The sequence below is a fragment of the Rhineura floridana genome, chromosome 6 (assembly GCF_030035675.1).
Source record: "Rhineura floridana isolate rRhiFlo1 chromosome 6, rRhiFlo1.hap2, whole genome shotgun sequence".
NCBI classification, from domain to species: Eukaryota; Metazoa; Chordata; class Lepidosauria; order Squamata; family Rhineuridae; genus Rhineura; species Rhineura floridana.
Genome location: NC_084485.1, coordinates 89,989,862 through 90,005,355, shown reverse-complemented (window position 1 = coordinate 90,005,355; position 15,494 = coordinate 89,989,862). Strand labels below are relative to the sequence as shown.

Sequence of the window (15,494 nt, the reverse complement as noted above, 5' to 3'; positions counted from 1 at the left end):
ATTTTTGATACAGCAGTTCATAAAGTTTTCAAAATAAACTAAACATATCACAGCACACAAACTAATATAATTCAAAATCGATCTAAAATTCAGTAAGGTGCATCATACATATTGAATCCATAAAGTCCCAATTAGATCATTGGACTTGAGAAGCAATAGATAACGCTAGCATCTCCTAGGGTAGCATTTCCTCACAAGTCCTCCATGGACTCATTTCTGCCTACTTTTTTTTTTAGTCTAATATATATAAAATAAACATCTTCAGATAAGTTGACTTTTATATGTTTTACACAATCTCATTAGCCCTCCTCAGAAGTTCAAAAAGAAAAAGAATGATATCAAAGTCTACTAGCCACGATGGCTATGTTCTGCCTCCATAGGCAGAGACGGTATGCTTCCAAATACCAAAATGCTGGAAATTGCAGGAATGCTCTTATGCTTGCAGGCTTCCCAGGGGCATCTGGTTGGCCACTCTGAGAACAGGATGCTGGACTAAATGGGACACCGGCTTGATCCAACAGACTTTTCTTATGTTCTTAACGTGTGCGGACTCAAACTTGGGGATGCACACTCTGCCACCACTCCCAATATCCCTGTACATACCAGGCATGCCTGTTCCATGCCCTACTATCCTACACTGAGCGGGAATGTCTGAAGGGAACTTCTAATCATGTTTAGGAAAACACACTTGGAAGCTTCGCCAAGATCAGGAACCCTATTCTGTCAGTGTTTCAAATGGTCAAAGGGCTCTAAGCACATTCACCTGAAAACATTTAAAGCCCCCTTCCCACTTAATGTGAGCAGGTTGAGTGTGGAAAAGTTGCTCCTGGTGTGTCTGCACCCCTTTCCAATTTGGGTCTCTTGACTTTGAATATCTGGAAAGGGTTACTGATATTTTCACAAGTGTATTATGGCCGGGTTAAAACATTTAAAATGATATTAAAATGTGCTGAGTTTATATAAAATTAATAGTGAATAGTATGGAGAAAGTGAATATATTTTTTCATTATTTCTTGTAATACTATAACCACAGCCGCACAGGGTTCTTGTTCTGCCCAGTCACTGGGTCTATCAGGTTTCCTTCGAAAAGACGGGATGCCCTACCTAAGCTGGTTATTTATTCCCAAGTATAGGAGGGCATTCTCTTTGGCTCGATTCAAAACTTTTGGAGGGCAGGTATAAAAAAACTACAAGAAACAACAGGTGTTGCCCCTGTGATAATGACGAAGTAGAGTCTATTTCACATGTCCTGTTTAATTGTAGCTATTAGGAAGAGGCCAGAAAAGACCTAATATACCCTATTATGCAGTCTTTTCCAGGCTGTTCTTTTGAGTCCCTTTTGATTGTTTTACTTGGGGGTTCAGGTAAGGCAATTACCGAGCAAGTGGCAAAATTCCTGAACTTGGCTATCCGGATTAGACTCTGTATGATTGTCAACGGTAATTAAATAATTTGAGTTGTTTATATAACCCAGTTTGTTGCTCGTTGTACCCTGTGTTATTATGTAGTCTTATTTTATAACTCCCAGTATTATGTTTTATATTTGTGGTCAGTTGACTGTAAATAAAGATTGTTGTTGTTGTATAACCATGGTCACCCAACAAAGTTGACTAAAATCTGTCAACAGCTTTTAACAATGACAGCTAAATGGAACCTCTATGTTCAGGTACTGTAAGGTTCCGAGCACCTGATGTTGGAGATAAATAGGGAATGGTCATCACCAACATGCCCTCCTTATGAATTAGCTCCCTGCCTATTAACATTTACCTGACACCTTTTTATGCTGCTTCAGATGCTGGCTAAAAGCTTTTTAAAAAAAATTTCATCAAGCTTATTTGGACACATACTTTAGCTATGTATGTTTGTTGTTAAATTCTGCTGATTTTACCTATGTAGTATTGAAAATTATTTTACTGTTCTATTAAAATTTCATTAAAATTATGTATACAGTTTATAGAGATTTTTTGATTGAGCAGTTTATAAAATTTCTTAAATAAAAAATTAAGGTGAGCAACCTGTGGTGCTCTGGATATTGTTGAATTCCAATTCCCATCATTCCTGTGTACTGGTTCTGCTGGCTAGAGCTTATGAGAGGTGGGAGTCGAACAACATCTGGAGGACCACAGATTCCCCACCACTAGTTTAGAGTCATTTGCCACTGCTGGAAAATCAATGCCGTGCTAGAGAATGATCTAATTCAGCAAGACAGTTCTTATGCGCTTAGAGATTATCAATACCTCCCCAGATATCTAGGTGTACATATATTATCAATACCTCCTCAGCTGATCTAAGTAAATATATTCAATAAAATACATCTGGGTTCAGGCTTGTGATGGAGACTCCTCGCTCCCTCTAATGCAAACAATACTCTCAACTACTGCTTTTACTCTGCAATTAGGAATAACTAGAAAATTGTAAACTCCCATCAAGTTGCAATTTACAAAAGGTTAAACAAATGATTTCCCTGGAAACTAATTTTGTAAAGGTAGAAAACAGGTGATGAACTATTTCTCAAATGTACATAGAGTGTGTATGCAGCTATTCTTTTTTAATGCAATTGACGCAAATAATTCTTTCTTAAAAGTGTTATCAGTGACATTTTTCTATGCCTTGTGTAAACGGGAGAAAAAAACACTTTTCAATATTTCTTCTTGGGAAACTGTCAATTACTTTTTAATAGGCTTGCTGCTCTTTCATGTACAGAAACTGTGTGCCTTCAGCAGGTGAACTTGTTCCCATCGCTGCAACAACCTGCTAGAAATAGTTCTACCTGTTGATTTCTGCCTGGCATGCAGCTGTTAAAGATACTGAAAGACTATCCATAAATAGCAGCTCTGATATTAGTATTTATATTGCACTTCAGAGAATTTGTCATATATTAATTCAGTAAACCTTACAAGAATTCTTCAATATATCAGTAGTATTATCCCTATTTTGCAGAAGGCTAAAATTGCATTTGCCAAAGGCCATCTGAAAAATTGTTGAAGTGAGATTCTAACCAGCTCAAATTCTTAGCTACCATACAAAATTTTCATTATCCACTGCAACACTACACACAAAAACTTTAACCAAACACACACACACCACCTAAGTTGGAGAGCAAGGGAGGTCACCACAGAAATGAAATTTGGACCTCAGGTAGCAAACCTTGAGATTTCATATATGTTGCTCAGCATCAATGCCATTATTTTAAAAGACAAATATTGACCCCTAATGTCATGAAGGGAGGGGGAAGAGGGACAAGTAACAGGGAACTTCCTACCAATATGAACATTTTGAGTTTTCACAAAGTATTTTCATATTTGATCTTGAAATAAACTATATGTAAAGTATTTCAGAGAGAAACTTTCCTCAGGGACTGGGAAACAGTAACTTGTTAAGGGGACAATCCTGAACACAATGGTGTAATAATAATAATAATAATAATAATAAATTTAATTTCTTTGTCGCTTATCTGGCCAATGGCCACTCTAAGCGACTTACAAAATGTTAAAATACAATTAATAGAATACAGTAATAATCCTTACTGGGCACAGTGGACCTTTCAGCAGAGTAATCATGCCATCATTTTAAGACAGCAATCCTATACTCACTTTCTTTTAAGCAAGTCCCACTGAATTTGATAGGGCTTGATTCTTCCAAGTAGTAAGTTTATAGGACTCACACTAAAGCATTTAATTGGGGATGGGGAACTAGCCTTATTAAGCTCAGTGGGGTTTACTTTCATTAGAAATTAGACTTGGGCTGTACATTGAGGAAACAAACCCTTTGAATTAAGGGAGTTTACAGCCCCTATTTGGAAATTTATTCTGTTAGAAAGCAGTAACTAAGTAAGAGTGCGACTTTTAAGTCTGCAATCTTACACTCACCTACTGAACTCAACGGATTTACTTTTTAAAAGACATGTATAGGATGGTGCTGCCAAACATGAGAGGATTATCTCCAGAACAAAGTAAATCGACAGCATGGGGTCCCTTTGTCCACGTACTCATGGCCTAAAATGTATTTGGATTTATTTGGCATACCCCATCTTATGTTCGGTTATTCTATTCCCTTTTATTTTCAGAGTAGAAAAAGTAAACCAAGCACCATGGAAAGAGGGGAACCACAGCAGATTTTTTTAAAATTAACACTGGGCACAGAAATAACCTTGCTACTGTAGAAAGTGATGTACACGAGTTGGCATGTTTCTCTAGTGTGGAAACGAAATGACCCTAGATGCTTTTGAATTCTTTTCCCTTCTGACATAGACCTGGGCTACGGAGATATTAAGGTCGCCAGACATCACTCCAAACGGGCTCTTTATAATTCACAAATACCTGAGCGGAAGAGATCCTGGTCGCATTTTGATCCCGACAAAATCGGCCGTGCTGCGCTAGGCGTGGAGGAATAGCTGTTACTTTGCCTTTTAAGCGCATTTTTGCTTGGGACAGGAAAAGTAGTACTGCAAGGTGAGAGAAAAGCTCTCCCACCAAAAAGAAAGTGATCCGAGCGGGAACGACCTATTCAGAAACCTCCGATCCGCAACAATAACGCCTGAGCAAGACAGAACACTCGTTGGAAGGCTGCAGAACTTTCCAAAGCATGGCACGTGACGATGCCTTCAAGCAAAGGACAACGCAACGTTCCAAGCGCGCGTGGCTAGACCAATCGGTATGCAGTACTTATCCGGCTAAGAAAAAAAAAGCGGGGACAGTAGCTCCACGGTTAAAGGATGGCACGGGGTGAGATTGGGCGCAAGTGTTACTTTCCCGCTTTTGGCGTGGTGTTATTTAATTTGATTGCACAAGAGTAATCTGAACAATTGTTTTGGGCGTTAATGTTTTGAGCGTGAGGGGTTATGCAACGCCCAGCCTTCTCAGGCTACAAGTGAAAGCGCTGCAGCGATGACATTGATAACATGTGCGTTGAAGTTATTAATCACCGCACGTTTTTAATCCTAGAGGATCTGTGAGAAAGAAAAGCAGGATCGGAGAAAAAGGGGTGGGAATGATTATTGGGGCTGTACTTCTTTGTTTGTTGGTCATGGCTTTAAACGACCAGGCAGTACTAGGTCAGGGCAGCCCGTGTCTAAATACACAGAACGCGGATAAGGGATTTCACCGCTGTCCTGCAGAACTCCAAAGAAAAGAGATCAGACCAATTCCCTGCTCTGCAGGAACACTTTCCCCAATTTATCTACCAAAAAGTGGCTTTTCTTCTGGGGAGCTGTAAATCCTGGCACGTGCGTTACTGGGGAGGAGCTCGTCGACCACAACATACTGAAGAAGCCCGCAGGGGCGTCACGACAGAGGTGCGGGGGGTGCGGATCGCACCGGGTGACACCATGAGAGGGGGTGACACCCAGAGCCGCCCCCCAGGCACCACCGGGAAGCGGGGCAGGTGGAGAGCTGCCATGCCGCCGCCGCGCTAAAGCCGCAGCCGAGCTGGATCTCCCAAAGGGCGGGGCCTCGAGCCGGGTTGCAGCCTGTTACAAGGCAGGCTAGGCTAGAGGCTGCTGCACCACCACCACTACACCGGGGTGACTGTCTTGCGCGCCACTGGGTGGTTGGGGCAGCCGCCACCCTCTCGCCATGTGTAAGGCCGGAGAGGGGCTTGCGGAAGCAGAGAGAGAAAGAGCAAGCGAGAGAAAAGCTTCTTGCCACCCTTGCCGGCGGGGCGCAGACCGGAGAGACGGCTCTTGCTCCTCCTCCCGTCGCTGCAGCGCTTCTGGCAGGCTTGCCGGAGAGCCGCATGGACGAGGCCTGCCTGCAACCTGAGCCGCACAGCCGGAGAAACCCCCGGGAAGGACGGATGCTAGTAGTTCGGACCTTCTTCCCCGTCCAATTTCCAGGGTTTTGTCTGCTAAGGTCTCTTCTTGTGCGTCCCGATCCCGTTGCTGGGCGCTCGGAAGTGAGCCTCATAGTTTAATGGGACTTATATGCACACCCGAGGAAGAAACTCCGAGTAAACAAGCGCAGGGGATGGCAGTGCACGCTTGCTATCTTGCACAGGATTGCAGGCGTGCACTGCCACCCCCTGTGCATGTTTACTCGGAGTTTCTTCCCCGAGTGTGCGTATAGGATTGTATCAAGCAGACTGATCCTATGCATGTTTACTCAGAAATAGCTCCACTGAGCTCAGCGCAGGACTGTATTGCAATGCAAGGAAAAAACGTGTGTCTTGTGTTCTGAACAACTTCAGGTGGTTGTCCTCCCGTCTTTCCTAAACAGAGCCTTGACTATTTGGGAAAATGCTTCCATCCTCAGGGAATGTTATTTAAACCTGTGTTTTACTTTGTTGCCTGAGACTGCAACGCTACATCCGCATGCAAGCCGCATTGAACTTAATAGGACACTTCTGAGCGTGCAGCTATAGGATTGCACTGTATTCAGTTACTGTTGCTTTTCTACATTAATGTGTTTGTAGTTCCTATTCACAAGTGTTATGCTTTTAGAATTTCTTGCTTTTCGACGACTTCCGGGAAGGGTGACTTCGCTTGTGCCTGCTTTTGGGACGGGCTCCCGCCTCAAAAGAAGCTTATTCAGATATAAATCAGTCAGAACATTTTTTTTTTGACTGATGAAATTTCTCCCGGGCAGGGAGAAACGTAGAGATCAACCTCAAAAGCCTGTTTTTGTTGGGAGGACTGGATTTCATTAATTTATGAGAAAAGGTCCAGCCAACAATGCCGGACGGACTTCCTAACAAGCTCTATCTGCTTAAGCGATACGTTTATCTTTTCTTGAAAGAGAGAACGGACTAACAGGCAAGCACCCTTCTTTCTATTATTTTTTTTACTTGGTTTAAATTGTTGCAGCAAAAGGAGATTTGTCAGATTGATCGGCTTTGGACAACTTCTGGGTGAGATATAGCTCTTCTCTGTTATTCACGAAATTAACAGCTTATCTCTGTTTCTGTCGCAAAAAGCTGTCCTGGAAGTGCATTCTAAAGATAATAAACAGAAGAGGGATTTCTATTCCTGATTTCTATTCCGAGGAATATTATATTGTCTGGGACTATTCTCTTTTTGGTCTATTTTATTTTGACGAATCTGCTTCTTCACGACGCCACTAACTGTTTTGATGGACGCCACTAACTGTTTTGATGCTGGGAACTAAATTTGTTTTGCATTCTTGAACATAGAGAGATAAGGCAGGTTGCTCTGTTTATACTGTGATGTCATCAAGCCTGGAATATTAACCCAATTGTTGCTGAAATAAGAAGTGGTTCTTCTTTATTTTTGTTTTGCTTTGTTTTCGTGGTTTTAAAAATGGCAATCAAGAAAGTGGCTGAGAATCTGGAAGTAATTATGTTTCAGAAAATAATGGATGAGATTGAGATAACGAAACAAACCCTGCGACAGGGTAGTAAGGAGCTGAAAATTGAACTGAGCAAAATGACGCAGGAGCTTAAAGAAATAGGGGATCCTGTGAGAGAGGAGAATGAGATCAGAGATGAGAAAAGAAAAAATAAAGGGAAGATACAAGTCCTGGAGATTGGAACAAATGTGGAATTGGAAAAAGATCTGGAGTTTATGGATTTTAGAAATAAAATCTACTGTTTGGAATTTAACGTTATCTCTGAAGAAATTAATGAAGATATTAGAGATAAAGTTATCAATGGCTTGGATAATCTTCTGGACTGGAATGATGTGATGGAGCTTGATATAGAGAAAATCTATGGAATTAACTGCAGCCATGTGACAATGGAAAAACTCTTAAGAGATGAGCCAGTGCATTTTGTAAAAAAGAAGAACACAGATATGACTTTACAACAGTATTTCAGCAACTTATTCAGAATGGATGGCAAGAAAATATTTGGGATAGAGGAAATTCCCATCAGACTCTTATTATATGACTATGGCTACAACAGCAAGATTATTATGGAATACTGATAATGGAAGATTGGACACTGAAATTACTGGACTTAACAGGACTATTGAAGATGGAAGATGGAACTAATAGGGATAATGGAATAATGGCTATTGAAATTATTGGACCTAACAGATTCTGATGAGATGGATTAATCGAAATGTTTATTTGGACTATGGTTATGACAATAAGATTATTATAATTATTAATGAGATGGATTAATTGACATGTTTATTTGGAGAAAAATTGATAGATATATTTCTTAAAGAATTGAAACCTCTCTTTGACTTTTTGTGGAAAGAATAAAGTAATGTTTATGAGATTTGATGATTAATTAAGATAACTACTGGAGGAAAGTGATTTTATAATATGATTTAAGAGACAGGATTGTTATATATTGTAGACCTATAACTGATTTGATATGTGACAAATGGGAAGTCAACATTTTATTTTTTTTTGTTTAATCATTTTTGTTTTGTTTTGTTTTTTGTCTTTGAATGTTTTATGATTTTGTTTTCTATGTTTTATGAAAATTTGAATAAAAATTATTGTAAAAAAAAAAAAGAATTTCTTGCTTTTCATCCACTTTAAAAACGTGGTGTTCTTTTACTAATAGCATAACACAATGGATTAGGAAGACCACTTTTAAGTGCTGAAGGTTTAAAAGATGGAAGTAATTATGTCAAGTGAGTCAGCTTAGCTGAGTCATTGGCATTTGGTGACAGAGGCAGCCTCTGTGTGGTACTGTACAACCTAGTATTGTTGGTAAATATTACTTGGAGAAGCTTTCAATATATAAGTGATACTATTCTATGCATTGCAACAAAAAGTGTGTGCAAAGAATTAAAATGCATATCCTGCGCTTGGCCTTTTAATTAGTTCTGTTGCTTTAATTGGAACTACTAATCATTGGAATATTGTTTTCATTGACAATGAACTTAAACATATTTGCCTTCTAAGTATCTGACTGGGAGGGACCTGTATTTAAGTTGACTCGAGCACATGCTTCTAGTGCTGTGGCACCAATTCTCTGGAATTCTGTTCCCTTAGAAGTGAAGCAGGTCCCAATGCTGTCAACATTTTTTACTTTTCCGAACGCTTTTCTCCCATGCTTTTCCAAATTAGTCTCTTTTTCCCCTAGCAGTCCTTAAGACTTGCTGGTTTTTATGTTTTAATAGTGGTTTTTGAGCTGTATTATTTCACTTGGGTGTTCCCTGAATGTAGCGTGGTTTTGTTGTTGTTATGTGCCTTCACGTTGATTGCAACTTATGGCGACCCTATGAATCAGTGACCTCCAGTAGCATCTGTCATGAACCACCCTGTTCAGATCTTTCTACCCCCTTCTGTTTTTCCCACCATTATTGTCTTTTTCTAGTGAATCATGTCTTCTCATTATGTGTCCAAAGTATGATAACTTCAGTTTCATTGTTTTAGCTTCTAATGACAGTTCTAGTTTAATTTGTTCTAACACCCAATTATTTGTCTTTTTTACAGTCCATAGTATGTGCAAAGCTCTTCTGCAACACCACATTTCAAATGAGTGGATTTTTCTTTTATCTGCTTTTTTCACTGTTCAACTTTCACATCCATACGGGATGTGATCAGGAATGCCATGGTTTGAATGATCCTGACTTTAGTGTTCAGTGATATATCTTTGCATTTGAGGACCTTTTCTAGTTCTTTCATAGCTGTCCTCCCCAGTCCTAGCCTTCTTCTGATTTCTTGACTGTGCCAAGGTATTGATAATCCTTGACAAGTTCAATGTCCTTGTTGTCAACTTTAAAGTTACATAAATCTTGTTATTACTTTAGTCTTCTTGGCTTTCAGCTGTAGTCCTGCTTTTGTGCTTTCCTCTTTAAGTTTCATCAGTATTCGTTTCAAATCATTACTGGTTTCTGCTAATAGTATGGTATTGTCTGCATATCTAAAATTATTGATATTTCTCCCTCCAATTTTCACACCTCCTTCATCTTGGTCCAATCCCGCTTTCCGTATGATATGTTCTACATATAGATTAAACAAGTAGGGTGATAAAATACACCCTTGTCTCACACCTTCTGATGGGGAACCAATCGGTTTCTCCATATTCTGTCCTTACAGTAGCCTCTTGTCCAGAGTATAGGTTGTGCATCAGGACAATCAGATGTGGTGGCACCCCCATTTCTTTTAAAGCATTCCATAGATTTTCATGATGTACACAGTCAAAGGCTTTGCTGTAATTTATAAAGCACAGGGTGATTTCCTTCAGAAATTCCGTGGTCCGTTCCATTATCCAACATATGTTTGCAATATGATCTCTGGTACCTCTTCCCTTTCTAAATCCAGCTTGAACGTCTGGCATTTCTTACTCCATATATGGTGAGAGCTTTTGTTGTAGAATATTGAGCTTTACTTTACTTGCATGGAATATGAAGGCAATAGTTCGATAATTACTGCATTCCCTGGGATCCCCTTTCTTTGGAATTGGGATGTATATGGAACTCTTCCAGTGATATACGGGAATTACGATTTATGAGTAATATTAGTACAAAAAACATTACTAAGGATTCTGTATGGTTTGGTATGGGAGGAGGTCCATGGGGGTGACACCATGAGTTACCGCACCGGGTGACACCAACCCTAGTGACGCCACAGCCCGAACAATTCTCCTCCACCGGCCCGGCTGATATTGCCAATTTAGTGGTTTTTCCATTTAATCTAGTATTTTTTGGTGCGCGTCTGGTGGTGAATTTTCGTGTCTACTAGCTATTGGGAAATCTAGTGGACGTCAAACTTGTCAGAATCTGGCAGTTTTTACAAATAATTCTAATATCTTTATTTTGTTCTCTATTATATATTTCGTGAAACCATAGCCGGAATCTGAGATTTTCCTGTATTTTTCATTGTTTGCATTTCTGTTCGTATGTAAAGTCTCTAAAGTACAACTTAACTATTGTTTCATTTCTGCTGTAAGCCATGGCTAGTTGGTTACCCCTTTGAAAGGGTACCAGAGTAATGTACCCAACACCACAGTGACAGGAAGCCAGTGACAGGAAGATTTGTAAGTTAAGTCTCCAGATCCTCTGGTGTGCTTGTTTTTTAAAGGTATAAATAAATACAAGAAGGTTCTTGCCAATTGGCTTACTGAGAAGGAAAATGTGCAGGCAATATTCTACCCAATCAAAGTGTGATGCAGCCTAAAGCACCCCCAGCTCCACCTCACAAACCACAGCTCACTCCCAGATTGAACAGAGGAGGCATGATAATTAGGAAATATAAGCCTCAGAAAGCAATGGCATGAGCATGCACAGAGCGCACCTGCCTTACTAATGAGGAACCTCTGTTTGTGTTTAATAAGGTGATTCCCCAACAGGTATCCTTTGTATAAACAGAACATCATATAATCATCACCGGAAGAGTCTGCTGGATCAAGCCAAAGGCCCATCTAATCCAGCATCCTGTTATCAGAGTAGGCAAACAAACACACATGATTTTTTAAACCTAAAAAAACAGGAATGCAAAACTTCCATACTTCTCTCAGATCTAAAAGGCACACACACATCATATCTGCAGTTACAAACTTAAATGCAACACATCAACAGTTGCTAGTACTTTTAAATTCCATTATCTACCTTGTTAAGCAATTCCTCATAACATTGTTTCACAATAATGCAAAAATGTTATCAAACATAGTATGAACTGAGATTAAGGTCAGATTTGGGTGGATTTGGGATGTGGGTCTGGTGGGGAAGAAAATGATTGTTGGCAAACACTGCTCCTGGCACACTTGTGTAGCACCAATAAGAGGACGGTCAGATGTAATACAAGATGGGATTCCCCCATTTACACTAATTGGATGGAAAAGGAGCTATAAAACACTTCGATGCTTTTAGAACTTGAGTATTTGGAAAAGCACTTTTCCAAAGTTTTGGCATGTGTGTCACTAAAGGCCTGTGCTCACTTGGGGGAAACAGACACCAATGAATGCAGTGGAACTTATTTGATCAAGACTGGACTGCGCCAAGCACGTTTTAGCTTATCTCAGAAACGGAAAATATGGCTGCAATACACAGTCAGTTTGGAAAACAACAGAAAATTAAAAATACAAACTGTCAACATTTTCTTAAACGTTGCAATAAAGAAAAGGAAAGTTTATTGTGTTTAGAAACAACCCTCAGGTTTATCACACAGAATTAAGACTGCAATCCAGTTCATGTCTACTCAGATGTAAGCTCCAGTGGGTTCAATGGGACTTACTCCCAGGTAAGTGTGTATTGGATTGCAGCCTATATGAGCTTCTGCAGTAAAAATATTTCAGAAGAGTTATCAGAATTTCCTTTTTTCCCCTTTTAATTTGAGACCTGTAAGGGGGGAAAAATAGGGTGGTGGATTTTCCATACTTTATTTCCCTTTGGGCCTTGCCATCTCTACTAAGCAATCAAATATTGTAGACTGGAAAGTTGAGATGTTAAAGGTGAGCTTAGGTTCTCCCCCTCCCCGGCCCAACTCCCAGAGGGTCTTGCCTAGAAGGTCTCATTGATGAGAGCTCCAGATGCATATAGCAAAATACTATTACATTACACTTTATTCTATTAATATGTTCTAAAGCCAGATTTACTTACTTTATTTTTCAACAATTATGATTAATACCCTTGTGATTTCAATGCTATGACAATTGGCCTCTGAATTGTTTTCTTACTAGGCCACAAGTGATCGCCAATGACATGAATGAATGCTAGAAACTATTTTAGCAGGGTTTCTATCACAAAGTGAAATGATTCTAACAAACAGTCATTAAGCTGTTGAAGATTTGTACAGGCAACTTCAACACTGATCTGATCTGTCTGTATGGGATTAGGTGGCAGTACTGACACTTGATTGTGTTAATTGCTTTTGAGGCAGCTCTGTATTGTCATTGAAACTGAGGAAGTTACTAAAGACATTGTTATCTCTGTGCTCTGTATTTGAATAAAGGCATGGCTTCTATCAGATTAGCATTAAATTACTCTTTCTACTGGGTATGGGATGAAAACCCATCTGTTTCTAATATTAGCATATGGACAGTTGATCCCTCTTGGCAAATACGTTTAGTCCGAATGCATCCTGTTTTAAAGATGTACACCATTTAAAAATCCCAGTTATATACGATTTAGAAGATGGTGCAAGACAAAAAGCATCTCATTTGTTATGTGGGTTGTTTTCTGTTAATCAATACTTATAAACTGTGTAGATACAGAATAGGATTAATAATAATATTTAGTTCTGATGGCTGAAAGTGTGTACAAATAAAATATGATAAAAGTTTCTAACATATGCAATGGTATTCTGTCGTCTTCCTGGTCATAAATATTTCTCCTAGAACAGAGAAAACTCCTAATTCTTTTTAATAAATAAATAAATTCCCCCAAAAGCAAGTCACTAGAAATTTTATAAAGCATAACGTTTGTTACCAAGAAGCACCAGAATGGATGAACAGTCACCATAAAATCTAAAGTAATAACAAACAAGGAAACAAGAGGTTTTTTTTACAAAAAAATAAAAAGATCAAGAGCATCAACAGTCCCATCAGGTAGATCACAATACCATCTTGCACAATGATATATACCCAAGCGATCACTGTGTTGTGCAGGAAAGACATCCTGCAGATAGCATTTTATCAGGAGGTCCATTCTGCGGGATGTCAGAATCAGGCTTTTAGTGTGAGGGTACCAGCCTTTAGAACTCCCTCCAATTTCATATTAATAGATGCTAGCTCTATTGGCTTTTTGGTGTCTGTTGAAGATTTTGCCCTTTCAACAACCTTCTAAGTGGAGCATTTTATCCCAGTTGATCTATATTGGGTTTGAAATTGTTTTTATATATGCAGTTGTTTTACATATGTTTTTATTGTATTGTGTAATTGCTTTGAGATGCTTCATAGGAACCAATTAATAAATTACAAAAATAAATAAATCATAAAAACCCAATAGAGATTGAGAATGCTTCCAGATGGGTGTTTATTGTGAGATGGGTATTGCTCATGCATTCAAATATATTGCGGCATCCACACATCATCATCAAAATGCTAGCCCATATACCCCCTATATAATCTGAATTCCATTAAGATGGGAGAAAAACCTTGTTGAAATTTATGTTTTTGCAATATCTTGTTAAGCTGTCTGGAAGCCACCAGAGGCAAATATATCTCAGTGATCAAAGCATTTCAGAGTGTAGACAGAGAGTACTCTTAGCAGTTTTGATAATAAACATCAAACACGTAGAACACTACCTGTGTTTCTGTTACAGTCAACAATATATAATTTTGTATTACTTTCAGTGTAGTTAGGATTTTGCCCAGATTTACGACCATGAATTTCATGTTAAATTTCCAGTCTAAAATTATTTATACTTAACATACCTCCCACTTTTAGGAATAAATTAGTAACCATTCTCCCATCAACTTTCACCTGCTGAAACTAAACTCTATTTTTATTTTATATAGATTTGATGCTTTCACATTTCAGTTATTTTACTGGAGTTTTACATTAAAAAATAATAATAACCCATGCACCCAAATTCTTCCATAGTTCCTTTCAGGTCAATTTATAGAACAAGTATATCTATAGAACCTATTTTGCAGTAAATCCAAGAATTATTTGGTATAACTCTACATTACTTTGACATAACCTGTATGCTTCATATTTAGTGCCCGATGCAATCCAATTAAACTGGAGTACATTGATTTAAATAGTGGCAATTCTGTGCACAATTACTTGGGGAAAAATTCCACTCTACTCAGTGGGACTTTCAGGAAAACATGCACAGGATCAGGCTGCATATTTAGTTGTGCTATCATAAGTTAATGCTGAATTGCAGTCTGGAATTACAGTCTTAAAGCTGGTTAAACAACTGTCCTAAAAGTATTTACTTTGGAATAGCTTCTTTAAAGTAATTGAAAATGCCAAAAACATACAGTAAAAATAAAGATTTGAGGATTACAGCCTAATTAGCTTTAGGATTATAATGCCTTAAAAGCTGTTGTAATTCTCAAACATCAGGGTTGAAACATCCTGTCTAGTCACTGAAATTATTCCAGAAGTGAGTATATTATACCAAGGTTGCTCACTGCTTCAAAATAAACCTCTATTTTAGTAGTAAACACAAATAACTCTGATACCAGTCCTCTAAATATAGTTATAACTTCCATTAAAATAGAACAAATGGTGAATTGTTCCATATCGAATGGTTCAGATTAATAGTTTGGGAAATTAAAACTTTTAATGTTGAAACAGTAATTTTGCCACAAAACAAAATTGTAACTTTCTTAAAATTAGTTGTAGAATGAAAACTTACATTGTTTGTTTGCAGGAAAAAAGGCTTGTGTGTATTGTACCCAAACCAACGATATGAAATTCCTAATCAGTTGCAAAGGTTTTGAAGATTCATTGTATGCATGAACTGAAAAGACACCTGCTTTTTCTTTCTCTATATAGTGTCATCTGTACCTGAACATGTAATTTGCTTTACTCCGCCCACAGGCCGCCCTGTTTCTTTGTCTGATCTCAGTACTTCAACAATAGCAACCTTGCATCCTCTAAAAGAAATAGATATGAATAGAATGGGCCCAATTTATAGCTAACCAGCAGCTTATACCACTCATAACAAAAATTCTAAAGCAAAATT

The 15,494-nt window shown here is 38.6% G+C and overlaps 1 protein-coding gene across 4 annotated transcripts in view; it reads right to left on the bottom strand.

The window, feature by feature from the left end:
* The window catches only part of ELAVL4 (ELAV like RNA binding protein 4), a 167,134-nt gene extending 151,883 nt beyond the window's left edge, over positions 1–15,251 (bottom strand). For 3 of the 4 annotated variants that reach the window (XM_061632938.1, XM_061632939.1, XM_061632943.1), the window contains exon 1: positions 4,320–4,547. In XM_061632938.1, coding sequence (XP_061488922.1) covers positions 4,320–4,418 — 99 coding nt within the window. In that variant the 5' untranslated portion in view covers positions 4,419–4,547. Of the gene's footprint in view, positions 1–4,319; positions 4,548–15,164 lie in introns of those variants that run through there. The other variant, XM_061632941.1, reaches the window with a different exon arrangement.
* Positions 15,252–15,494: the final 243 nt, after the last annotated feature.